General features: G+C 50.0%; 1 protein-coding gene across 1 annotated transcript; it reads left to right on the top strand.

The window, feature by feature from the left end:
• The first annotated feature begins 9,735 nt into the window (after positions 1-9,735).
• On the top strand, positions 9,736-10,636 carry LOC136539042 (expansin-A31-like). The gene is made up of 2 exons (XM_066530969.1): positions 9,736-9,871; positions 10,005-10,636. Exons 1-2 carry the CDS (start codon positions 9,751-9,753, stop codon positions 10,634-10,636), a joined length of 753 nt encoding a protein of 250 aa, XP_066387066.1. The 5' UTR covers positions 9,736-9,750.
• Positions 10,637-25,014: the final 14,378 nt, after the last annotated feature.

The following is a 25,014-nucleotide window of genomic DNA, read 5'->3' as shown; positions in this document are numbered from 1 at the left end:
CTGGTCATGGGGTTGCGGCCATAAGGAGAGGCACAAGGTGGAGGCCATTGAAGAGGAGCTCCGAAAGCTCGTGAGGCATGGCCTTAATGGAGTGCGGGTGTTCTACACCCTCTACCGCCACCAGATTGCGCCGTTGGCAGAGACGACGCATCCGATGTGGGAGTACGGTAGCCGATCGGACCTGAACCGTGCGTCGCCTCAGGAGTTGCTAGATGATGAGGTCTAGAGTCGCATCAGTCGGGTGCTGCAGCTGAGGCCTAGGGAGACGGTTGCGGGAAAACCCGTACCGCTCAATGCCTCGATCGCGTCCACATTAGTGCGTTCCCTTGTTTTTGTTCGTGCTTCTTTTCTGCTCATTCCTATTTCTTTGATCTAGTTCATTCGTTCCGTAGGGGCTCAGGAGGTATAAGTCCCGACCGCACCTTCCCAAGGGACCGGAGGGTGTGGCTTGGTAGACCGCTTAGAAGAAGGCGGCTGAGGCTCGAAAGAAGAAAAAGAATAAGGAGATCCTACGGAAGCAGGAGAAGGAGCAAGAGATCGTCCCGTGCACGAGGGCCGGGGAACGTAGGAGCGACATCGAGTCAGAACTCGCGTCGGATGATCCTACGGATTCGGATGATATGGTCTTCTCTGACGAGGAGGAGAGCGGGGGGGGGGGGCGTTGCAACCTCGGTGGAGCGTCGTGACACCGCGACGTCATCCGTTGGTGACGAGCTGGTGGCCATGCATCATGCGGCGGATCCCTCATCGAGGAAGCACGCAGTGAGCGCGGATGTCGTCGGTGAGCGAGCGTCGAAGCGGATGTAGTCACCACGCCCCTTGACAGCATCACTGGCCCTGTCCCCACCTATCGTGGACGTGGCGGAGCAAGGCGGGTGGTCTACTGAGGAGCGGACTAGAGCATGTGTGCCGCGTGAGTTGCAGTCGGAGGATACTATGGCTGTTGCTCCGGTTGAGGATTCCTGAGCTGTTGGTCGGGATGACCCACAAGTCAGGCAGGAGCCGGTAGGGACGACTTTGCCCCCTGCCAAAGTAAAGGAGCACGGGTCGTGGTCTGGGAGCGATCCTTGATGCACAGGCGCATCGAGGTTGGGGTCGGCCTTCAGAGTTGTGCCGCTCACCACCCGGTATGTCTTTCTCCGTTTCCTTTTGGTTTTTTGCTAGTTGAGTTTTTTGTTGGAGTGTGACTGACCCATACCTTCCGTCAGTGGTCTAGGGATGCCAGGGATGAGTATTGCCCCGACTACCATGCAGGAGACCTGGAAGCCTGTTCTGCAGCGTGTCGCAGTGGCAAGACCTTCCGTTCAGGGGATGGTGCCCTTCGGTTTGGCTGTTGATGAGGCGGCGGCTGTGGCGTCAGTGTTGGCGGTGATCCTAGTGCCGATGGTGATGGTGGCGTCGGAGGTGACTTTTGCGGCGGAGGCAAGGGATACCGAGCTTCCTGCCTTGCCGGGTGGAGGGTTGCACGGCTCACCCTTGCTGTCGGAGCCGAAGGCGTTAGGGCAAGACGTGGCCAGGCCAGGGTCGGGACGCCCGGTGGCGGCCCAAGTCAACAAGGTGGTGGAGATCCAGTCTGATGATGAGGCAGATGTCCCGGTGGAGCCGTTGGTGCCATTGCAGCAACCCGCCGGTGATGTCACAGCGGAGCCATTGGTGCCATCGCAGGGCCTGGCGGTGGTCCAGTTAGTGGCTAGGACCTCTGGCGGGCTAGTGGTGTTGCCGCGGGACCTGGCGGTGGCACGGTTGGAGGCTAGGCCCTCCGGTGAGGTGCCGGAGGGTGACCTGGAGTGGCCCTACCCTAAGCACCCAGCAAGCGCGTGGTTCGTCCTTCAGGACTCCTGGGAGCATCAGCTCTAGGACATCTTTGGGGGCAAGGGCACATCGCGGTATCATAACTCACCAAGCTGACCGCGTAGCTTGAAAGCGCCTGGAAGCAGGCTCTGTTTGCCCGGCAATTGGTTGAGGGTGACATGCAGCTCACGGCGGAGGTGAGTTTCTGGTACTTGTCCTTTACCCTTTGAATCCCTTGTCAGTTGTTTTTAGCGTGCTTACCTTTCGTAGGAGATAAGGAAGACGTCATCTGGCAAGTCCCACTTCCTCTGGTCGGAGTATGCCCAGATGGCTGAGCTCGAGCGTTGTGCGGAGCCTGCTTGCCGCGAGGCTCGGGACCGGACAACCGAGGCAGCCACGACGTGAGTGGAGGGGCAGCGTGCGGAGGAGCGGGCGACTACGGCCGAGCAAGGGCTCGAGGCGGCAAGGGCCCGCCAGGCGGAGACTGAGGCAGAGTTGCAGGCGTCCCTGGCGAACACCGAGGTGGCGCTTCAGGAGGCTTTGGCGGCGCTTGATCCAGAGCGCGCTGCCCTAGAGTCGGCGGAGAAGGCCCTAGAGGTGGAGCGGAGGGCTCAGTCGGAGGCGGATCGAGAGGTGCTCGTGCTCTGGGGTCGGGTGATGGATACGGAGGACGTGAGTGCCCGGCTGCGCGAGCAGGTGGCCCAGCTGTGCGAGCAGGTGGCTCGGCAAGCGGAGGATCTCTCCACCCTTGAGGCTTCTCACATCGGTACATACCCTTTTTGTTTTTTGTTGTGTTGGCTTTTCCCTCGGCCTGTTTCTAAGCTCATTGCTATTCTCATAGAGCTAGGCAGAAAAGTGGAGGTGCTGGAGCGGGACCTGGAGATGACCAAGGCGACACTTGGCCGGCGTATGAAGGAGCTAGCCAATTCCCATGAGGAGCATCGTGCTCTTGAGGGGGATCTTGACCAGATCCACAACGTTGCCAGCATGTCGTTTCGGAGATCTTTGGGTCGGCGCTGAGCACCAGCGCACCCGCTGTCCAGCTAGCGGAGGTCCCGGGGGAGGTCTGGGATCTTATCAGATCCGGGCTATTCTACGAAGCGTCGGGGGTACTGACCGCGGTGGGGACGCACCATCCGCACCTGGACTTCGCCACCATCTGTAGCGGATACGCTGAAGGCATGAGCATGGCGGACATCCAGTCCATCCAGGAGAGCTTGCTGTCGTACGCATGGTCGGTGGCAGACCAAGTCTCTGCCGTATGGGTGATGGACGTCCGCCGTGAAGACCTAGCCAAAAGCGCGCATGGAGAGGATGTTGCAGAGTTCTCGGATGGTGAGGAGCCTGGGTCGGAGGTGAATGTCTCTCCGGTCTTGGCTGAGCCGGATGTTGTGCCATCGGGAAGTGAGCAGCTCGCGCCTTCGTTGGTTGCACCATCGTTGGATGTCACCAGGCCGGCCCAGTAGCATGTAAAAATAATAGTAGTTTAGTGGAAGTAGATAGTTTTAAGTTTGTGGGGAAAACCCCCATATAAAACGTTCATGTGCTTAACAGTTACAATGGTATTTTGTTTTCTGCGATGGAGTCACTCCATTCGAGGAAGCTTATTCCCCTTCATTCCTTAGTTTTTCCCTTAGCATAATTTTGTTTTTTAGTTCTTTCTTTCTCGTACCTGCCTGTTTGTTCTGTAGATTATGACCTTGTGAGCCCGGGGTGTGGCCCGCGAGGTTCAGCTGTTCGTAACCGTAGGAAAGAGCGGGGTGCAATCAGTCGGATTTTTTTAAAGCAAAGCTACGTAAGGTAAATTAAAGGAATGAACTATCTCTTCGTTAGGGTAGGAAGGAATTTCTCCATACAACAGTAAACAAAATAGAGAGGTAATAGTGCCCCCTAGTGGAGCCCCCGAGCGCCCCGAGCCGAAAAACATTCGGGTCGGGGTGCTCTTATAGGAGCATGCATTAAGTAAATAATGGTAAGACTAAAATTTAGGGGAAAAGAAAATGACCTAGCTGTTCCAAGGTGCTTGGTGAGAGCGTCGTCGTCATTATCCTTCAGTCAGTAGGCGTCCGGTCGAATCATTTCAGTCGTCTGGATCCTTGCCCGCTGCGCCCCCTTCTTCTTTTTCGTGGCCTGCCAGCCTACCTCAGCAGGCGCTTGAGAAGTAGGCAGTCCTTATAGACGTGGTTCACGGGGTAGTCGTGGTTGGTGCATGGACTCTCCATGAGCTCATGGAAGTGGCCGGAGGGGCCCTGCTAGGACGGCGTGCCCGCATGATCAGCCATGGCGACCAACGCGGAGTTGGCCGGTTGGCGGCGATTCTTTCTATTCTTTTTTCCCCTCTGAGTGGAGGGGCCCTCGTCTTGATCTTGGCACTTGGCCTTTCCTTTGTCGTGGCCTCCGTTGAAGCATGGTGGGAACAGTGCTTACCGAAGGTGTTGGGCAAAGGTCGGTAGCCCCGGGCTGTCAGGGCTGGGACTCCGATTGACGCCACACGTGCCTTGGTTCGGTCCAAGGCGTGCGCAGACGGGCAGTCAACATGGAGCGGTCGTCAAGTCAAGACGAGGTGCCGTTGCAGCTTCCTGTGCCACACTTGGTGGTTGTGGTGGTGATAGGGTGTAGTGACCCATCTGCTGCGTCTCTATTCCCCGGATGGGGAGCGAGGTCTCGAGTTGGCGTCATGATATGGAGCTGCATGCTTGTTGAACGGCGGCGGTCTCCACCAGTGCCTAGAGGTTCTGGTGGATCGCCTATTCGCGGGGGTCGTTCGGCTCGGACAAGCTGCGCAGGAGCATTGCCATGGCGGCAATGTTCTGGCTGGCCCAAGCGAACTGCGGGGGATCGGTTCCCCTATTCGGGGTGTTGCGCTGGACCCGACAGGCGTGACCCCGGGCGCTGTTCATCGGTATATGCGCGTGGGACGCATCGTGGTGCACTGAGCAAGCTAGCGCAATTGGTGGCCGATGCGGCCACTATCGTTGTAGATCCTCCTCGTGCTCGCGCATGAGCTCGGGGTCTCCACATGAGGGCCTGGAGGGGCGTGAGTCCGTGCGGACTCCGTTACCCCTGGTGGCCATTTCGGAGCGTCCGTCATAGCGCACTCACGGGACGGACGATGGCTTGGTGCCACATCGCCGATGCTGGAGTCATCACTCCTGACGTCATCGTCCATGAAGTCAAGACAGCTGGGACCATAGTCCGCCATCCCCACGAGTTCAGACGTGAGAGGGGGTGGCGCCGGCATCTACTGGAGCCCCCAGGCATATGCATCCGCGGGAGACACGAGGCCATAGGGGGCCAGCCGTATGGTGGCTGCGACAGGGACAACGGTAACCCACCGGGTATTAGGCGGAAGATAGAACGTAGTAAGTAAATAACAGCATGTATATTACTCACAGCGGGGTTTGAGCATAGAGTTTGCTTGGAATGAAGCGCAGATGCCACGCTGTCGAAGTCGCGCGTCCCGGAGTCGATGGAGGACATCCCTTCGATGGGTGCCAGGTCACGAGTCTCCTCGCGGAGGTGGAGTACGCCGAGCCGGTCGGCGGTGAAGTCTAGGCTTCTGAAGCGGAAGGCCTAGGAAGGCTCGAAGACGGGTGGAACCCACGTCTCGGTGGGCGAGAGTGCGAGAAATTCCGTCGAGCCAAAGTGAATCGTATCGCCCTAGCCCGCCACGGCGGGGGTGGCGGAGAAATGGGCCTTCCGATTACCAAAAAAGTGTTGAACATACAGCGTCTTCCCCACGGACGGTGCCAACTGTTGGTGCAGAAAGTGACCAACTAGTAAATATTTGTAGTTTTGCTGTACGTTGTGATCGGAGGTGGCCTAGCACTTAATGACACGAGATTTATACTGGTTTAGGCAACGTGCCCTACGTCCAGTGTGGGTCGGTCGGTGACTTTATTCCCGAGCCAGGTGCTCGAAGTCTGTAGTGGGGTTACAAACGAGAGAGAGAGATGGGGTGTCCGGTCGGTCCGGTCGGAAGGGCCGAGATCGACGGGAGCTATGCTATGAACAAAGTGTCCTAGCGTGTGCTTGAAGGGTTACCAGTTATTGAGCACATCCCCTTTTATAGAAGAAGGGGATGGCTTTACAAGTGAGAGGGAGAGAGTACGGACGTTTCTAAGCCTTGTTGCCCACGCTGACGGGGATGGGACAATGGTGGGTGCCCGCAATATTGTTGATGTCACTGTAGAATGTCAGGTACATGTGGGTGGTTGAGCTGCTTTCTTCGAGACTGGAGGACATCGGTACCTGCAAAAATGCTGTCTCGCCGACTAGAGACATGACTTTACCATATTCACCTGGTACGGTGAATTACGGCGCCCACAATACTGTTGATGCCCAAAGGCACATGGGGGTCTTACCGTATGGGTGTTTTGACCGGCGCCTATAATATTGTAGAGGTAATTGTTGGCGCCTACAGTACTGTTTGTGGCAGGGCGGCTGTAAAGTACTGTTCCACAGGGTATGGTCCCTGGTGCCGTGGTTTGACTTGCGATCCCCGTCTTGCCTTCCTTCATACGCCTCCTGGTTCTTTCCGAGCGGGCATCCCCGGTCGGATGGCCCCAGTCGGTTATGGCATGCCAGTCAGAGAATAGCGATGGGCAGGGTTTTCTATGAACCTTGGTCGGAGACACAGGGTCAGAGTCGGAGGCGGTCCTTGGGTCAGGCTTTCTGAGTGGAGGCCATGCGAAGGCAGCCGGGGCCTAACGCTAGCGCTCTGATCGGAGAGGCCGTTCGGAGTTGGCCTGAGCCTGAGCTAGTGCTCCAGTCGAAAAGATGGGCCGAAGGCAGCCAGGGCCTGAAACGAGTGCTCTGGTCTGTTGAGTTTAGATTCTTGGGCCGTTCTAGAAGAAGAAAAGGTCGTCCTTCTGGGCCGAGCCCTGGCGTGGAAGCCGGTCCCTGAGGGACCCCAGGTTTATGAACCCGACAGCTAGTATACAAGGTACGATACTTAGGGTTTGTTTGGATCCTAGGGCTACAAATTATCCCATCTTGTAAAAATGAATTAAACATGAGCTAATTATGGGCTAATAATAGGGCTAATGGACTCTAACCACCAATTAACCCCTATTAGCTCTTATTAGCGCAGAATTAGCCCACACTTATCCTTTCTAATTTGTATGAAAAAACATGGGCTAATTATTAGCCTCCTGGTCCAAACACCCCCTTAGTCTTCTGGATGCAAGAGATGGACTTGAGCAAGGCTACCATGGAGATTGAGGAATCAACAACTCAAATGAAGATCAAAGATAAGCATTGAAGATCCTAGGCAAGTAAGAAGCTCAAGACATCATATAAGTGAAGCCAGGAGAAAAGGAGGCAAAGATTTCAACTCAGATGGGCACCTGATAAAGCACTAGACAAAGGCAACAAAACTCTTGCTGGTGCTCGCTGGAGATTCACGGTGGGTATAATCCAAGGTAGTGAAGAAAGGCCCAGATGTATACTTCCAGTGTGGTCACCAGAGAAGTGCACTGGAGTTACAATCTAGAGGTGGTGTTGGACCACAATGGAGAGCTAAAGAGCATAGGCACTCTAGTGAAAAGCACTAAAGAATGCACCGAAGTTATGTGGTGCAACAAGGAGGTCCCAATCCCCTATACCCAATATGCACTGGATTTATCCGATGGTATCACCATAGAAACCACTTGATAACGTTGTTCCAATGGCTTATCGGCTAGCTGACGTGGTAGGGCAGCAGACTTCTCTCTAGTGTGGTCACCATAGCACTTATATCCGATGCACACTCCATTCGTAGTCCTAGCTGCAACAATAATGTAGAAATAGCTTCATAGCTCAGTGATATAGTCACCACCCTCCTATCGATAGGTCCTAGGCTCGAGCGCCCGAGGTGCAGTTTTATTGTTCTTTCTTTTTCTTCGTGCGTAGCCATTGCCAAATCGGTCACATTGGATGCAACCAAGCCCATGTCAATGGCCCACTTCGAATAGTGGGCTGAATACATGGAGAAAATAATGTAAAAAGCATATAGAACCCAATCGACTAGGTGGTAGTAGGACCTTTATAATGAAAACAAGAACTTATAGGCATGCTTGAACTCTAGAATCGAATTAAACTGAGGTATTTGACTGGTATGATGTTCTTTTAGACCTCACTAGTCAGGCGAGATGTAGGATGTTGTCTTGTATTTGAGATTGTATGTGTCTTTATCAGAAGTTAGGGTGCGAAATGTGGTAGAGTGCTTGATCATTTTTCACAGTATATATAGCTAGGATGATTTTAATAATTATTCAGGCTAGTCCAGTTTGACGAATGTGTGAATGAAATTGAACCAACCAATGCAAATTCTCGCTTGTGATCCGCCGTTGCTCGATCTTCAACCACAGCACATGCACACCGAACAAGGGTTTCCGTATGTCAACAATAATGTGGAAGGAACTTTTTGGGTTAGTTGATGGTCCATTGCCGCGCGAATCTTCTTGACGGAGACGGAGGCAGCTAACTCGATCAGACTAATCAACATATCAAATTAAACAGCTGATTCAGGCCAGCATCCATGCATGTTCCCTGCACGTCAATATCAGTAGTCTAGGTCCTGCCTGCTGCTAGTTTTTGGCCGTCCCCGTACGTCCGTGATGCATATCGATCGCTTATTGTACGTGCTAGCTTCCAATGAAGACACGGATTGTTTTTCTCGTGTGTTCTAACTTATAGCTGCTTGTGACACAAGGCAGGATCGACCGTACCATCATTCCCCTAAACCTCCACCTCTATATCGTGTGATTTATAACTCTTTCGGTTAGCCTCAACACCTCCTCCTCTATTTAAGCAGTGATATCCCAGTGCCATGCATCAAACAGTTCTCAAACATCCTGATCCTCATCCCTGCTTAGGAACGCACACCTCACAACAGGAACGAGGTTCTTTGCCGAGGGCCGGATACGCTCGGCAAAGAAGCCTTTGCCCTCGGCAAAGGCCGGTCGGCACAGTACCTCACGGCAAAGGCTACTTTGCCGAGAGCCGCATCTCGGGCTCTCGGCAAAGGATTTGCTGAGGGATAGCCGGCCGTCGGCAAAAATTTTCGCCTTGACGGCGAGAGGTCAACTATGATCACATGCGGAGATGTCTGGGTTTTAGGCATCGGACGTTGCAACTTGCTCGAAACCCACTCAATTTTTTATCACAGCCTATACATGTGATGAAATGACACCTTGACAAGTTTCGTGAATTTTGGACTTCGTTTCCATTTTATATAATTTAAAAATACTTTACACGCAAGTTCGCCGTGTTCCGTGAAAACGATGCGCCAAATTTGGCATCAGTCACTGGATACGGTCTCACACCACATGCAATACCATGAATATGATTTTTTGAATTACTCAATTCCAATATTCGATGCACCTGCGGTTCAAATTTGAATTACCGGAAGAATTCAAGTAAATGAAATAAAATTATTAAATATAGCTAATAAAATCAAAAAAGCTCCAAATTTTAATATGTACTTTAAGGTACAACAGTAAACCCAGAAAAAAAATTTGGAAGCAAAAAAAAAAATTGCCGAGGCCACATAAACGACACTCGGCAAAGTAAATCTTTGCCGACGGCCAAATTCTGACCCTCGGCAAAACAGACGGCAGGTGAAGGCCATTTGCCTGCCGTCACAGGTTTACCGACGGCCATGTTTTGCCAAGAGCCGGACCTCGGCAAAGATAAACTTTTGCCAACGGCCTTTCTTTGCCGACGGCCGGACCCTCGGCAAAGGACCCGGTTGCCGAGAGGAATTCTTTGCTGATGGCCTGGCCCTCGGCAAATATAGTTTTGCCGACGGCCTACCGTTGCCGAGGGCCGACTCTCGGCAAACTTTTCTTTGCCGAGAGCCCGACATTTGGCTCTCAGCAAATACGCTGACTCTTGGCAACGGGCCTATTTCCGGTAGTGCCTCGATCGTCAATCTTGTTCTCTATCTGCAGCCAGCTCTCCATTTCGAACGACGAAATGCCCAATTCCTCTATGCTGTGCACGGTGGTTGTTGCAGCGTGCCTCGCCGTCGCCGCCGCTGACTGGTCTCAAGGCACTGCCACTTTCTACGGCGGAATCGACGCGTCCGGCACGATGGGTAAGAATGCATGCATTCATTTCTGCACAGGAGGTCAAGAACTATTGTATAGATGGTAATACATTTGTGTACGTATATATACCAAAGAATCACTTCGTCGCTAATGCATGCATGTTTATGATATGATACACAGGTGGCGCATGCGGGTACGACAACCTGTACAACGCGGGGTACGGTGTCAACAACGCGGCGCTGAGCCCGACCCTGTTCAACGACGGCGCGTCGTGCAGGCAGTGCTACCTCATCACCTGCGACCCAACACGTCTGGGTGGCCAGTGGTGCAAGCCCGGCAACTCCATCACTGTCTCCGCCACCAACCTGTGCCCGTCCAACTACGCGCTGCCCAACGGCGGCTGGTGCGGCCCGGGCCGCCCGCACTTCGACATGTCCCAGCCAGCGTGGGAGCACATCGGCGTCGTCCAGGGCGGCATCATCGCTGTCCAGTACCAGCAGGTCAAGTGCTCGCGCACCGGCGGCGTGCGCTTCAGTATCGCCGGCTCCCAGTATTTTCTGCTCGTCAACATCCAGAACCTCGGAGGCAGTGGCTCCGTGGGCGCCGCCTGGGTGAAGGGCGACAAGACGGGGTGGATCCAGATGTCCAGGAACTGGGGCGCTAACTGGCAGGCGCTCGCTGGGCTCGTCGGCCAGGGGCTCAGCTTCGCCGTTACCAGCACCGGCGGGCAGTACATTCAGTTCTGGAATGTGGTGCCTGGGTGGTGGCAGTTCGGCCAGACCTTCACCACAAACCAGAATTTCTACTACTAAGAGCCTACTGCCGACCCCGAGGAAGCTCGATCTCTCTCCTGACTCCTTATTTGCCCCATTTCTTGCAGCTCAGTCGAGTGGCGAGTGCATTCTCTTGATTCTGACAGAGAGCTAAGTGCACTTGTTGCCGTTGTATCATTGCTTCTTTAGCGACCCCCGGACTGACGTCCATCCTACGTGAGGGTAGGACGAAAAAGAGAATGGGATCGGTGACATCACGTACACCTGAATGCATTTTACAACTTTGTAGTACGACACATTTTTATCTTACACACCGTAAGGGTAATCACGACTGGAAACGGACACTTTGCCGAGTGTAAAATTCTCTGCCGAGTGTTAAAAATCGGACACTCGACAAAGACCTTCTTTGCCGAGTGCTGCACTCGGCAAAGAATTGCACTCGACAAAGAGTTCTTTGCCGAGTGCCGGCACTCGACAAAAAAATACACTCGGCAAAGGACTTCTTTGCCGAGTGCTAGACTCTCGGCAAAAGCGCGGCACTCGGCATAGGATGACCCGCATAACGGTGTTCGGCCACGTCCTTCTTTGTCGAGTGCCGGCCTGGTTTGTAAGCATCGTACATGACAACGTGCACGAAATGTTCTGAAATTTTTATCATAGCCTCCACATACGATATCACGACATCTCAACAAGTTTCATGATTTTCGGACTTCGTTTGCTTTTTATAGAATTTAAAAACACTTCGCACGCAAGTTCGCGGTCATGTTTCATGAACAAGATGTCTGAAATTTCAGGTCCGTTCCTGGATACGGCCTCACACTACACTCAGTAACATGACTATCTTTTTTTGAATCATTAAATTCCATTATTCGTACCATGTGCAGTTCAAAATTATATTTTTTAAAAAAATTCAAGTAAATGAAATAAAGAAACTAAATATATCAAAAAGCCATAAAAAATCCTCAAATTCTAACTAGGAGTTCCTAGTGCTTTAAAAGGGCTGCACAAAAAATTTAGAGGCCAAAAACAAAAAAACTTTGCCAAGTGCCAGGGCATGGCACTCGGCAAAGGGGGTCTTTGCCGAGTGCCATGAATAAGGCACTCGGCAAAGAGGGTTTTGATTTTTTTTAAAAAAAATTATCTTTGCCGAGTGCCCTCAAATCTTTGCTGAGTGCCGTGCCAGGGGCACTCGGCAAAGTATTTTTTTCAAAAAAAAATTTAAAAAAATCTTTGCCGAGTGCCGTGCCAGGGGCACTTGGCAAAGTATTTTTCAAAAAAAAAATTTGCCGAGTGCCAGATCAGGGACACTCGGCAAAGAATTTTTTCAAAAAAAAATTAAATCTTTGCCGAGTGGCACATCTGGGACACTCGGCAAAGAATTTTTTTTAAAAAAATAAAATCTTTGCCGAGTGCCTCCCTTATCCGGCACTTGGCAAAGGGCGGTTGTGGGACTTAACCAAATTCGGCCGGTCGGGCAGTCAAACAGCCAGCCAGCCAGCCCCGCGCCCACGCCCACGCCGCCCCTGCGCCGTGCGCCGCGCCCGCACCCTGTCTCTGGCCGCGCCCTGCCCTCGGCTGCCCCAGGCCAGCCGTACCCCCCGGCTGGCCCTGCCCCCGGCCCCGTTCCCGACTCCGACGACCCCGACGCCGCCTGACCCCAGCGTCGCCCGCCCCTACCCCCGGCGCCCGTCAGGTATGCGAGCTCTGTTGTTGTCGTGGTAGTGATAGTTGTAGTAGTATTAGTTGTACTAGTAGTGCTAGTGGTAGTAGTAGTATTAGAAGTAGTGGTAGTAGTAGTAGTAGAATTAGTGGTAGTAGTAGTAGAAGTAGTGGTAGTAGTAGTAGAACTAGTGGTAGTAGTTGTAGCAATAGTGGTGGTAGTAGTAGTAGAACTAGTGGTAGTAGTAGTAGCAATAGTGGAAGTAGTAGTAGAAGTAGTGGTACTACTTGAATATATTCTTCTGCATGGATTGATATCCAAATTACATGGCTTCTCTTGAGACATATGTGCTTGTCGGCCATCGTGCACTATTTTTTGTAGGTTTTGGAAACCTCATCGTGCAGGGGAGGTTCTGGCGATTTTTTTTAAATGACAATATTTTGTTCCATTTTTGTAGAGAAGAGCCCGTCGGAGCCGAGTTGGAGTTCCCGTCACTGTGCCGGTCTGCCTGCACCGCGCCGCCTCGCCACTGCACTAACCCACCATGGCCCCGCTAGCCTGACTCCACCGCCACCCTAGGTATAACCCCTCTTTCCATATCATGGTCATAGACCGCGTAACCTAGTTAGGCATCTCCCGTTCGAAAGAGATACGGTTGGAGGTATGTAGATCTTTGCATATCTATGACCGTATCTATTTCGGATTGTCCACGTTTTTTGAACATCCCGCAGATGCGTAGATGGGTTAGTTTTCATGGTCTGCTCCGGTCCGAGACAGAGTTTCGGCATCACCTCCCTGTTGTTCTCTGGATACGCACTCTTCTTTGGTAGGACGTGTATCTGGAGAACAGCGGGGAGGTGCTGCCAAAATTCTATCTCAGATAGGAGTAGAGCATGGAAACTAACCTCATCTACGCATCCGCGGATGGGATTAGGACCTATCCTCACCTATTAGATAGTAGGAACACCATGTAGATGCAATTGATGGTTATATTACTCGCTGATACATATGTTAGAGGACGGATGACCGTCAGTGGATGTACACGGGCTGGAGAAGTCAGAGTGATTACACCACGGAATGGATGAACAAGACCGATGCTTTCTTGAACAGTGCATTTGGTAAGGCTGCTAAATGACATTTCCTAGTTTTGTCTCCCTACAGCAAATGTGGAAATAGGAGGAGGGTAAACAAGGTGGAAATGGGTAAACATATTGTGAAGAATGGATTTACGCCGGACTACACCCGGTGGGTCCACCATGGTGAAGCCCATCGTATGAGAGAGGAGGTGGTGAGACCACGGGTGGAGGCTTTTGATGCTAATGCCAGGGTACCAGACATGTTAGATGACTTTCACCAAGGATAGTTCGATGAGGGACGTGAGAAGGAGGAGATGGAGGCAGCCGCACAAGCGTTCTATGACATGATGGACTCGGCACAGAAACCCCTTCATGATCGGTCAATGGTGTCTCAATTGGATGCCATTGGACGCTTAATGAGGTTGAAGTCCGAGTTAAACTTGAGTCGACCTAGCTTCGATAAGATGTTGGCCGTGATTGGCACCCTGCTTCCGGAGGGCCACATTCTGCCAAAGAGCATGTACGAGTCACAGAAACTCCTTCGAGCACTTAAGATGCCGTATGAGTAGATATATGCTTGTCCAAAGGGGTGTGTCCTGTTTAGGAAAGAACATGAGCATGCAAAGTTCTGTCCAAAGTGTAAATCCTCTAGGTACCTAGAGGTAGACTCTGATGATGGCCAGAAGAGGGAACTTATGATCTCTGTGAAAATCCTATGGTACCTTCCGTTCCTACCGAGGATCCAACGGCTATACATGATCGAGGAATCCGCGAAACAGATGACATGGCACAAATGGTACAATCCTGACAAGATGGTACATCCATCCGATGGTGAAGCGTGGATCCGCTTTAATGACAAACATCGTGACAAAGCAGATGAGGCTCGTAATGTACGTGTCGCACTAGCAACAGATGGGTTCAATCCTTATGGAATGATGGCTGCCCCATACACATGTTGGCCCATCTTCGTTATCCCCCTTAATCTCCCCCTGGTGTCTCCTTTCAACGACATAACGTATTCTTGTCGTTGATAATTCCTAGACACCCAGGGAGTAATATGGGCGTGTTCATGGAGCCCATGTTACAAAGAGGTATGGACATACAATCGAGCTACAAAGACAACCTTCAAAATGCATGGTTGGTACCACTACTCCCTGCATGACTTCCTGGCGTATGGGATATTCTACGCCTGGTGTGTTCACGGGAAGTTCCCATGCCCAATATGCAAGGAAGGTGTGAGGTTCATTTGGTTGCAGAAGGGTGGCAAGTATTTGTCGTTCGACAGACATCGTCAATTCCTACCTCTTGACCATCCATTCAGACAAGACATCAAGAACTTTACGAAAGGTGTTAAAGTGACAAACCCTGCACCACGGATGGTGACTAGTGCCAAGGTTCATGCTCAGATAGATGCTCTCGTGCCTAATGAAGGTGGTTTTGTGGGATATGGTGAGCAACATATGTGGACTCATATCTCGGGCATGACAAGGCTCCCCTATTTCGATGACCTTCTTCTGCCACATAACATTGATGTAATGCACACTAAAAAGAATGTCACTGAGGCACTTTGGGCAATATTCATGGACACTAAAAAGTCTAAGGACAACCCTAAGGCTAGAGTGGACCTAGCAACATTGTGCGATAGACCAAATCAAGAGATGCAGCCTCCTAGTCGTGGTAAGACCTAGAGAAGGCCTAAGGCCAATTTCGTCTTGAAAAAGGACCAAAGGAGGGAAGTACTTGAATGGATCAAGACGCTAATGTTCCTTGATGGGTATGCAGCAAATCTAAAGAGGGGAGTGAACTTAGGCACTCTGTGAGTAAATGGGATGAAGAGTCATGACTACCACATATGGATTGAGTGGCTTCTTTTGGCGATGGTTCGAGGCTATGTCCCGGAGCATGTCTGGCAAGTGCTGGTAGAGTTGAGCTACTTATTCTGCCAGCTTTGTGCCAAGGAGCTCTCTCGGACCGCCATTGATGACTTGGAAAAAGCGGCACCCATGTTGTTTTGTAAGTTGGAGAAGATCTTTCCACCCGGCTTCATCTTGCCGATGCAGCATTTGATTGTGCACCTCCCGTATGAGGCACGGATGGGGGGCCCGTGCAAAACCGTTGGTGCTATCCAATCGAGAAATGTCTGAAGACTCTTCGGAAAAAATGTAGAAATAAAGCCAAAATTGAGGCTTCCATTGCAGAGGCATACATTCTAGAGGAGGTGTCAAACTTCACAGAGAAATACTACACTGAGAAACTTCCTAGCGTTTATAATCCACCCCCTCGTTACAATGCTGGCGAAAATGAATCAAACCTCAGCCTTTTCCAAGGGCAACTCAGAAGCGCAAGTGCATCGACCACTAAGCAATTGAAAAATGAAGAGTGGCATAGTATCATGCTATATGTGTTGACCAACCTTGTCGAGGTGCAACCGTTCATTGGGTAAGTTCTGAACGAACTTGTTTCATTTCACTGTATGTCCTTGTTTCTTCGTCCAACCCCCTTGTTTCTCGTTGGTACAGGGAATTTCTTCGTCAATCCTGGCATGGATCAAGGCAACCTACCCCGCAAGAAAATGATACCCTTCTTTCACGGGGTGCGGGACCAGGGAGCCCTGATTTCATTTGTTGGTTCAAACAGAAAGCCTAAACTGATGTGTCTATAAGTGGCGAGCTGAGACAGGTTGCAAACGGCTGTGCCATTAGGGTCAAGTCATTTACCGGTTATGACATGAATGGATATCGTTTTCACACAGCAAGCTATGAGCAGAGTCAGTCCAATCGAAAACCACAAATAGCAGAGTTGTTACATCCGGCACTGATGGACTCGACTATTATGAAAGAATTGAAGAAATCTACAAACTATCATTCTATGGTTCCAAACCTCTTACTCCTGTCATATTCAAATGCCACTAGTTTCATCCTGGAGTAACGAGACAGACCCATAAGCTTGGGCTAGTCGAGATTCGATAGGATTTCGTCTATCCAGGAAAAGATGTCTATATTGTGGCTCAACAGGCTGTCTAGGTTTATTATTCGTCATACGTGTGCAAAGACGCTGATCATCTTAAGGGTTGGTCTATTGTGCACAAGGTATCGCCACACGGTAAACTACCTGTCCCAAATGATGAAGATTACAACTTCAACCCAAACACATATGATGGAGAGTTCTATCAAGAAGACGGACTACAAGGAAGGTTTGGCATAGACTTAACCGAAGAGATAGGAATGGAAGTAGACAATGAAAGGGATGATGACGAGGACGCTGGAGACAAGGTGCGAAATCTGAGGGACATACAAATGCTTGAGCGATTACATTTAGGCAATGACAATGAAGACATCATTCCTCCTTTGGATAGTGTTGATGAGTTGGACAATGTTGATAGTGATGACGAGACCTATGATCCAGCTAATCTCAATCATGAAGATTATTTCTAATACATGTAATACTATGTTTTTTGTAATTATGTTTTGTTCATTTTTGCAAATATTTCTAATACATGTATTACTATGTTTTTTGTAATTATGTTTTGTTCATTTTTTCACCTATTTCTAATTACGTCTTGTTTTTCTTTTTTGTTGCAGGTGATTGAATAAAGATGGCGAGCGACCGTCATATGTCCATGAACTCGATATACCAAAGACCACGCCGGCTGTAGGAGGAGGTGGAGGGGGCAGAGGAGGGATCGGACAGGAGGAGGAGGAGGACTACCAGACGCAGTAGGGGGCCATCTCCTCCCACGCCGCGTGAGGAGGAGCCAGAGGAGGAGGTGGCAACCATGGATGAGTTGGACGATGAGCTAGTTTGGTAGATGGACGAGGAGGGGCCACACGAGGACGACGAGTTGGAGGTGGCAGGCACGGGTTCTGCTTCCTCCGACTTCTCTTCGAGTGTCTACTTGTGAGGTCCCGCGAGCCTTCCACATGTTCCGCTTCCTCACCAACGCCCAGTGATTCGCCCAAAGGGCAAAAGTAAGTAACTTTATATGTTATCACCACTACTTCATATGATATGATGAAAAAAGACTAATAATTTTTCTTAATCACTTGTGCAGGAACTGGGTGGTTGTGTCGGGTGGTAACGCACGGCTAGTCAACGGCATCCTGGGTCTTCTATGCAGGCAACACTTCCCCGGCATTATCACGTATGCATCGAAGATGGAGCCGGCCTACTCGTTTGACCACTACGCCGTCGCCACTGATGCGGAGTACCCCAACAAGGCGGCGCGGGTGAAGGCAGAGCTTTGGGTAAGTCTCCCTCGCACAACATTGTAGACTTTTCTTGAAATAATGAATGGATACATCGTTTTTGTATGCAGACTTATTACAGATGCGAGGAGAGATTTGAGGCCAGGGAAGAGTAGGTGACTACCAAAGCCTGTAAAAAACTCGTCTCTGACATGCATCATGAGGTGCGCATCCAGGCCATCGTACCCTACTACGGGTCGAAGCTTGGAGAGAGGAAAACCAAGAAAGACGCAAGAGAGATGCAGCTGACCCAGGAGCAGTACCTTGAGGTAACTGAAGAACATCAATATTGATTCGTTTTGAGATTAAGTTGGTTTAATTTGATCTTCTTATATGTCCAATACTTGATGACGTGTAGATGATTCCCTAGTGGTGCCAAGCGTATCCTAAGTGTTGGGCGATGATGGTGGACAGGTGGTTCATGGAGGAGTACCTCAAGATGCACAGGGATGCCCGAGACCGTCGTTTGCATATGCAAGGTCCAGCACACCATCAAGGCAGCCGTAGCCTCACTGGATACAAACAAGCATGGGTACGCGAATTCATTTATCTATTGTGACGCTCAGTTCTGCCTGATTTCTAATCATCGTGCTGTCTTTCTCCCAGTCGGCGTCACATAGTGGCTAGGCTTGCTCGGACTTCTAGGCAAGGTGTATGGCCCACAAGGGCAAGGCAACGTCCGATGTCTCCTTCAACCTGGAGGATCCAACCGAGGCATACACGAACCCGAGCGTCCACTCCTGCATCAGTGAGTACACTGAGGTGGCGAGGTCGCTCCATGGGTCAGACCACGATCCGAGCATGTAGGACTTCGATGGAGAGGCCATCATGAGGGCGGGGCAAGGCAAGAAGCATGGGCGGTTCTAGCTTGGCGACAGCGTCATCGACACAGCCTCTACTTCCTCTCTCTCCTAGATCCGAGCATGGACCATGAGCGAGAGCCCGGCCATTCGCACATGGCCGACCGCTGCACAGCACCGAGTCGATGTACTCGAGGTTATTCCTATTTTACTCGTCATACATTGATCTTTACACACCTTAATTAGCTTTGCATTACTGAAACATTGGAGTGAAATATTGCAGGCCCGGCTGGAACAAGAAATGAGGCAACATCAGGAGCTGGAGGCTAAGCGGGCCGAGCGGCAGGCCCAGGTGCAGAGGCTGACGGACATTACGGAGTTCCTACAAGGACTTGGGCAACGTGCGGGCTTCTCTCTACCACCTGGGCTGTTGGTTCCACCTCCGCCTCCGTATCCTGCAGCTACAGCTACTCCTGTGAGTATGAAAGTTTTTTACTTTCACTTGTGCTTTGCTTGTATGGCCTCTACCTTCCTAGATTAGCTATCCAAATAATCTTGTCTCACATGCAATTTTTCTCCTTTGTGCAGTCTCCATCTGATGGTGGTTTGAATAATCCACCTCATGCACCTCCGAATGATGAAGCTAGGCCTTCACCATAGTTGCCTTAGCCGAGATGAGTGCACGTTGTATTTTTTTCATTTGTTGTCCACTTTGTGATATACTTGTGATGCACTTGTGGACTTTGATGGACTTGTGTATTTATTTGGATGGACTTGAGCACTTATTATTATATATGTGATATATATTGTGATGGATGTGATATGTGCGGATGGATGTGTAGATGGATGAGATATATATGTGATGGATGAGATATATATGTGATGGATGAGATATATATGTGATGAATAAGATATATATGTGATATATGTTTGTATGAATTTATTTGTCATGATGGAATGTAAAAAAATTAAAAATTGCAGTTTTGGGTCACTGTGCCGAGTGTTGCACTCGGCAAAGGACCCCTTTGCCGAGTGCAATGGTCACAGCATTCGGCAAAGCTGGAAAAATTGGTGTCCAGAAAACCATTTTTCCAGCTTTGCCGAGTGCTATGAGCATGACACTCGGCAAAGAATTTTTTTTAAAAAAAAATTCAAACTTTGCCGAGTGCCGGATAGAGGGCACTCGGCAAAGAATTTTTTTAAAAAAATCAAACTTTGCCGAGTGCCGGATAGAGGGCACTCGGCAAAGAATTTTTTTTTAAAAAAAAGTCAAACTTTGCCGAGTGCCGGACAGAGGACACTCGGCAAAGAATTTTTTTTAAAAAAAATTTAAACTTTGCCGAGTGCCGAGTGCCGGACAGAAGGTACTCGGCAAAGAAATTAAAAAAAAATTCAAACTTTGCCGAGTGCCGGGCAGAGGGCACTCGGCAAAGAAATTAAAAAAAATTCAAACTTTGCCGAGTGCCGGACAGGGGGCACTAGGCAAAGAATTTTTTTTTAAAATAAAAAATCTTTGCCGAGTGCCTGAAGGTTGGCACTCGGCAAAGAAATTTTGTAAAAAAAATAAAAACTCTTTGCCGAGTGCATGAAAGGTTGGCACTCGGCAAAGAATTTTTTTTAAAAAGATAAAAAATCTTTGCCGAGTGCCTACCGGGTTGGCACTCGGCAAAGTGACCGTCAATGGGACCGACGCCGTGACGGTTGCTTTTCTTTGCTGAGTGTCCCCGAGGCACTCGGCAAAGGCCAGATTACACTCGGCAAAGCCTTTGCTGAGTGCGACACTCGACGAAGAACACACGACAAAAATTTGATCGGCAAAGCCCTCTTTGCCAAGTGCCCGATAAAAGACACTCGGCAAAGAGGGCTTTGCGGATCAAATTTTTGTCGTGTGTTCTTCGTCGAGTGTCGCACTCGGCAAAGGCTTTGCCGAATGCAATCTGGCCTTTGCCGAGTGCCTCAGGCACTCGGCAAAGAACCTGAATCCAGTAGTGAATATACACCTAATTATGTATAAGTTCTATCAACAATGTGTAGACTGTGAATTTGCCTACTGTGGATACATTTTAGTTCCATCTGGTCAAGATTTCTAGTTATTCCAGGAAAGAATAAACCAGTGTGTTGCCCTATTAATTTCCTCGCTAAACACATAGTATGTATTTGGTTCGTGTTTCGTCTCTGGCCTGCCTAGCTAGCTAAGCCTGGGCAACCCAAGCCTACTTATCCCTAGGGGGTCCTTGTATATGAAATGTCAATATACAAGGTCGTTCGGAAAATCTAAAATTTTAAATTTCAAATCAGAGAGCCTAAATTGAATATTTGGGTTTCCAAACGATAGTAAATATTTTTTTAGAGTGAAATACACTGACGGCCCTTTAACTTGTCGGCCTATGCCAGTCCGGTCCAAGAACTTGAAAACGCGGAAAATGGGCCCCTGAACTTGTAAAGTTGTTCACCGCATGTCCATTTCCAATCCGGCGCGGCCTCCAGGCGACGTGGCAGCGCCAGCGTGGCAGACGAAGCACGTGAGCCACACGTTTCAATACCGAACGCGGTGGGGTGGCGCTGCGTCCACACTGTTTGGTGGACCGGGAGGCACGAGACGCGGCGGCGCCCGTGGCCAGCAATGGCAAGCTCGGCGGGGTGGCGCTGTGGAGCGCTAGCGCCTATGCGGGTTACACGGGGGTGGAGAGCGCGATGAGGTGAACTCGCCTAGGACATTCCCCGCTGTGGAGGACGTCCGAAAGCGGTGGTACATGCGGCGAGGCGGCTCGGCCAGAGTGACGCGCAGAGAGTGAGAGGAAGAGCGCGGGAGCACTGGAGGGTGCCTTAGCATGCCCCAAAGCTCGTCGACAAGCTCGCGTCTGCTGGAAAGCGGCAGATGAGATCGACGTTGGCGGCGGCGGCGCCTGCAGAGCGAGAGAGGGAGCACGGGGAGAAGCGGAGTGAGTGCGGACTGCTCACGCGACACTCTAGGCACCATTTTAGAGGGAGAGAGAGAGACCGTAGGAGGAGAGGAAAGGCCGGTCAAGAAGCTCGGCTCTATGCCGACAATGGCGGATCTCTTACTCGGCGCTGCGGGATGAGCGGCTCTAGGCGAGGGGCTGCGGCGTGTAGAAATGGTCTGCGCGGGGTGCTTGGTCGTGCAAGGGATGTGGGAGAAGGGTGCGGCCAGGCATGGTCCAAGCGCTGCCCGTGACGGCGTTTGTCCCATGCGGAGTGGGAGGTAGGGGGCGACCCTGACGTGAGGAGCCTACATCGAAACATGCGGCTCTCGTGCTTTGTCCACCACGCTGGCGCTGCCGCGTCACCTAGAGGCCGCGCTGGATGGGAAATGGACATGCGGTGAACAACTTGAGAAGCTCAGGGGCCCATTTTCCGTGTTTGCAAGTTCGTGGACCGGACTGGCATAGGTCGACAAGTTAAAGGGCCGCTAGTGTATTTCACTCTTTTTTTACCCGAGCTGAACTTGCTCTAGTGGGAAGCGAGCACCATGCCGCGCACTGCTACTGGACCCCCTCGTCATGGCGAGCTCCTTCTTCTTTGGGGGTGTTGGCCCTAGGTGTTCACCCAGTGCAGCTTCGCCGGAGTTGATTGCCCGCAAGGTGTTCGACTGCTGGCCCTAGTTCAAAGCTGTTGTCTGTGGAGTCTGCTCGCGCTGCTCATTCACCGCGTGGTGATGCAACGACGGTGGAGGCAGGAGTTGAACGCGGTGCTGCCTCACCACGGTCTTCTGCCCCCGTTGCAGGCCGCTTGGCCGCGGTGCTGGAAATGCTGATGGCCCTTGCTCACCCGCCTCTGCACTGAGGCTGTTCTTGATTGTCCCTGAAGGTGTGTTCTCATACTTGCTCACCGTTCTTTCTTCTCCTGCTTTTGCCGTTATGGAGCTCCCACCCCGGGGCTTAAGCTCCAAGATGAATTGCATCTTAAACTGGGTCTTCCCATTTCCCGTGCTTCCCCAGTTCGTTCCTACTTCATTCTTGTTGCTGCTTTTGGCCACTGCAAATTCTGGCTTACTTCTGAGTCTATGGTCCTCATCCTTCAAGCCACCATTGGATGCGTTGCTGCACACTTCAATGTGGCCAGGCTTGGTGATCGATCTTTCAAGTTCCATGTTTCTTCCTGAGAGGTCAGTCAAGTTCCATGTTTCTTCCTGAGAGGTCAGTTTTTTGTGGCTCACCTTCAGTTCTTCACCTGTGATGATTACAAAGTCTTCTTCTTTCTTTGGGGTAATGGTGGTACAAACTAGCGCCTTGAGTTCCAACATTTCCTGGAGGAAGAAGCTAACTCTTGGTCCTAGGTTTCCATTCGTCCTGCTCAAAAGTCCTATGCTAAGGCAGTTAAATCAATCCCACTTTCTGGCGCTAATGCCATCCCCTTGGGCAGCCACCGTCTTTTTCGTCGTTCTTCTCTGGCACCGACGCGCTGCCCTATTTTTGAGCGCTTGCGCCGCTCTATTTTTGAATGCATTCTCTTTCCTTCCTCTGCTACCCATGCTTCCTCTACCTCATTGAATGACAGGCCTTCTTCTCCTATGGGCTGCAGCCATTGTCTGTCGTCTGGTCACCAGCGAGTCAATTGTCGCTGCCAATACGTTGTCGCGCGTGCCGAAAAACGGGTCATGTTGCCGCGATGTGCAATTACTCTAAGATCTTAGAAATGGGACAGGATCCTGGCAAAAATAAAGGGAAGGCAGCCATGACATCTAAGTCTATGTGGTTTTCCCTCGATTCTAATGCCAAGCCTTCCTCTTCAAAGCCATCTGTCTTCAATTTGTTTGGTGACCTAGCTCGCACGTTCTGGGCCACCAAGGAGACCGTGCCCCAACCGATTCATGTCCCCTAGAAGCTGAGGCCCAATGGAGGAGAAAAGGCCTCTAGTGCTAATGCTGCTGCCGTTTATATGGCCCTGGATCCATCTGCTTGGAAGCTGGGTGGCATACATCCTTGCTAAGGACATGTTTAGTGTATCTAGTCATCTTTCATATTTAATAGGCTCATTCATAAAAATCAAATGAATTTGATGATTGCATGGTACCACTATTGCTTCTATGCTTGACTTGATCTGGTGGTAGCATATGACATGTTTGTGGGCCTGTAAATCTAGTGTTTAATCTAGAAAATGAGCTCTAAGTGTTTAACTAACATTGGTACAAGATAACCCATATTTTGGAGGTGTGAAGAAGCTTGTCCTTGGATCAAACCGAGTTAAAAATCTTTAGCAAATGATCTAGATTAGATCAAATTTAGAAAAATAATCCTCACCTCATTGATTGATATTGATAATCTCAATCTATCTACATTTTGAACCTTTGTGGTCATTGATGACAAAGGGGGAGAAAAACAAATATATAAATATTAAGGGGAAAAATAGTGTACTAAGATAGTGAAAAGACAACAAGGGAGAGAATTTGACATAGGGGGAGAGATATGACAAAGGAAAGGAATCAATTAAAATTTTGAACACATAAGTAGGGGGAGCAAGCACATGAACTTATATGGTGCATTTGAATGTGGATTTCATATGTTTGCTTGTATGGCACAAGTTTTAAATTTTAATATCCATGCTTGTGTAGTGTATGCTAGTTGTAGGTTTGGTTGATTAAATGAAAAAAAACTAGCATGCATAGGTTAAAGTAACTAGACTCATGCTCACTTTATGAAAACTAGACCCTTACTTCTAATGTTGATCTCACAGTGGTATTCTAGTTTTTGTGTATGTCTAGTTACTAATAGTGCTAACGATGGTATAATGGTGCACTCCGATTGATATCACGCTTCAAAGGTCCATCTTTTATACCTTAGCATCATTTGGTAGACATGGTCTCACATATTTCCTATCTAAGCATATGTGCGAGCTACAATCCAAACTCTTAGCATATATATAGGGGGAGCAATTGCTACCATTTGGGGTTCATGTAACTTGTCCATATCCTTTTACACATGGTAAATATGCTTGGGCAAGCAACATGGATTCAATTTAATTTCAACTCATATCTTTGTGCAAGAGTTGTCATCAATTACCAAAAATGGGGAGATTGAAAGCTCTAGTTCGGTTTTGGTGAATTGATGAAACCCTAAGTGCTAACCTAGTTTATCAAAGTGATCATGAGATAGGTAGCACATTCCAAGTGGTGAAACAAATGAAGATCATGACATGATGATGGTGATGCCATGGTGATGATCAAGTGCTTGGATTTGAAAAGAAGAAAGAGAAAAATGAAAGGCTCAAGGTAAAGGTATAAGTGGTAGGAGCCATTTCGTTTCGGTGATCAAGACACTTAGCGAGTGTGATCACATTTAGATTCGATAGCCATACTATTGAGAGGGATGAAACTCGTATCGAAATACGGTTATCAAAGTTCCACTAGATGCTCTAACTCATTGCATATGCATTTAGGATCTAGTGGAGTGCGAACACCCTTGACAACATTTGTGAAAATATGCTAACACATGTGCATAAGGTGATACACTTGGTGATTGGCACATTTAAGCAAGGATAAAGAAGATAGAGTTAAAAAGGAGTTAGTCGCGCTGGTCACCGAGTGACCGGACGCGTCCGGTATTAATGACCGGACTCTGGCTCAGTGGAGTGACCGGACGCTGAGTTACTATTCAGCATCCGGTCAATGTGAGTTAGC

This window comes from Miscanthus floridulus, chromosome 2 (genome assembly GCF_019320115.1).
Source record: "Miscanthus floridulus cultivar M001 chromosome 2, ASM1932011v1, whole genome shotgun sequence".
NCBI lineage: Eukaryota > Viridiplantae > Streptophyta > Magnoliopsida > Poales > Poaceae > Miscanthus > Miscanthus floridulus.
The sequence above is the reverse complement of the archived record's forward strand: the minus strand, read 5'-3'. Positions and strand labels throughout refer to the sequence as shown.

Bases quoted from the DNA above. Each gene is read 5' to 3' on its own strand.
- LOC136539042 (XM_066530969.1), top strand. From the start codon at position 9,751: ATGCCCAATTCCTCTATGCTGTGCACGGTGGTTGTTGCAGCGTGCCTC. The intron at 9,872-10,004 runs GTAAGAATGCAT...TATGATACACAG, and splicing joins CGACGCGTCCGGCACGATGG to GTGGCGCATGCGGGTACGAC.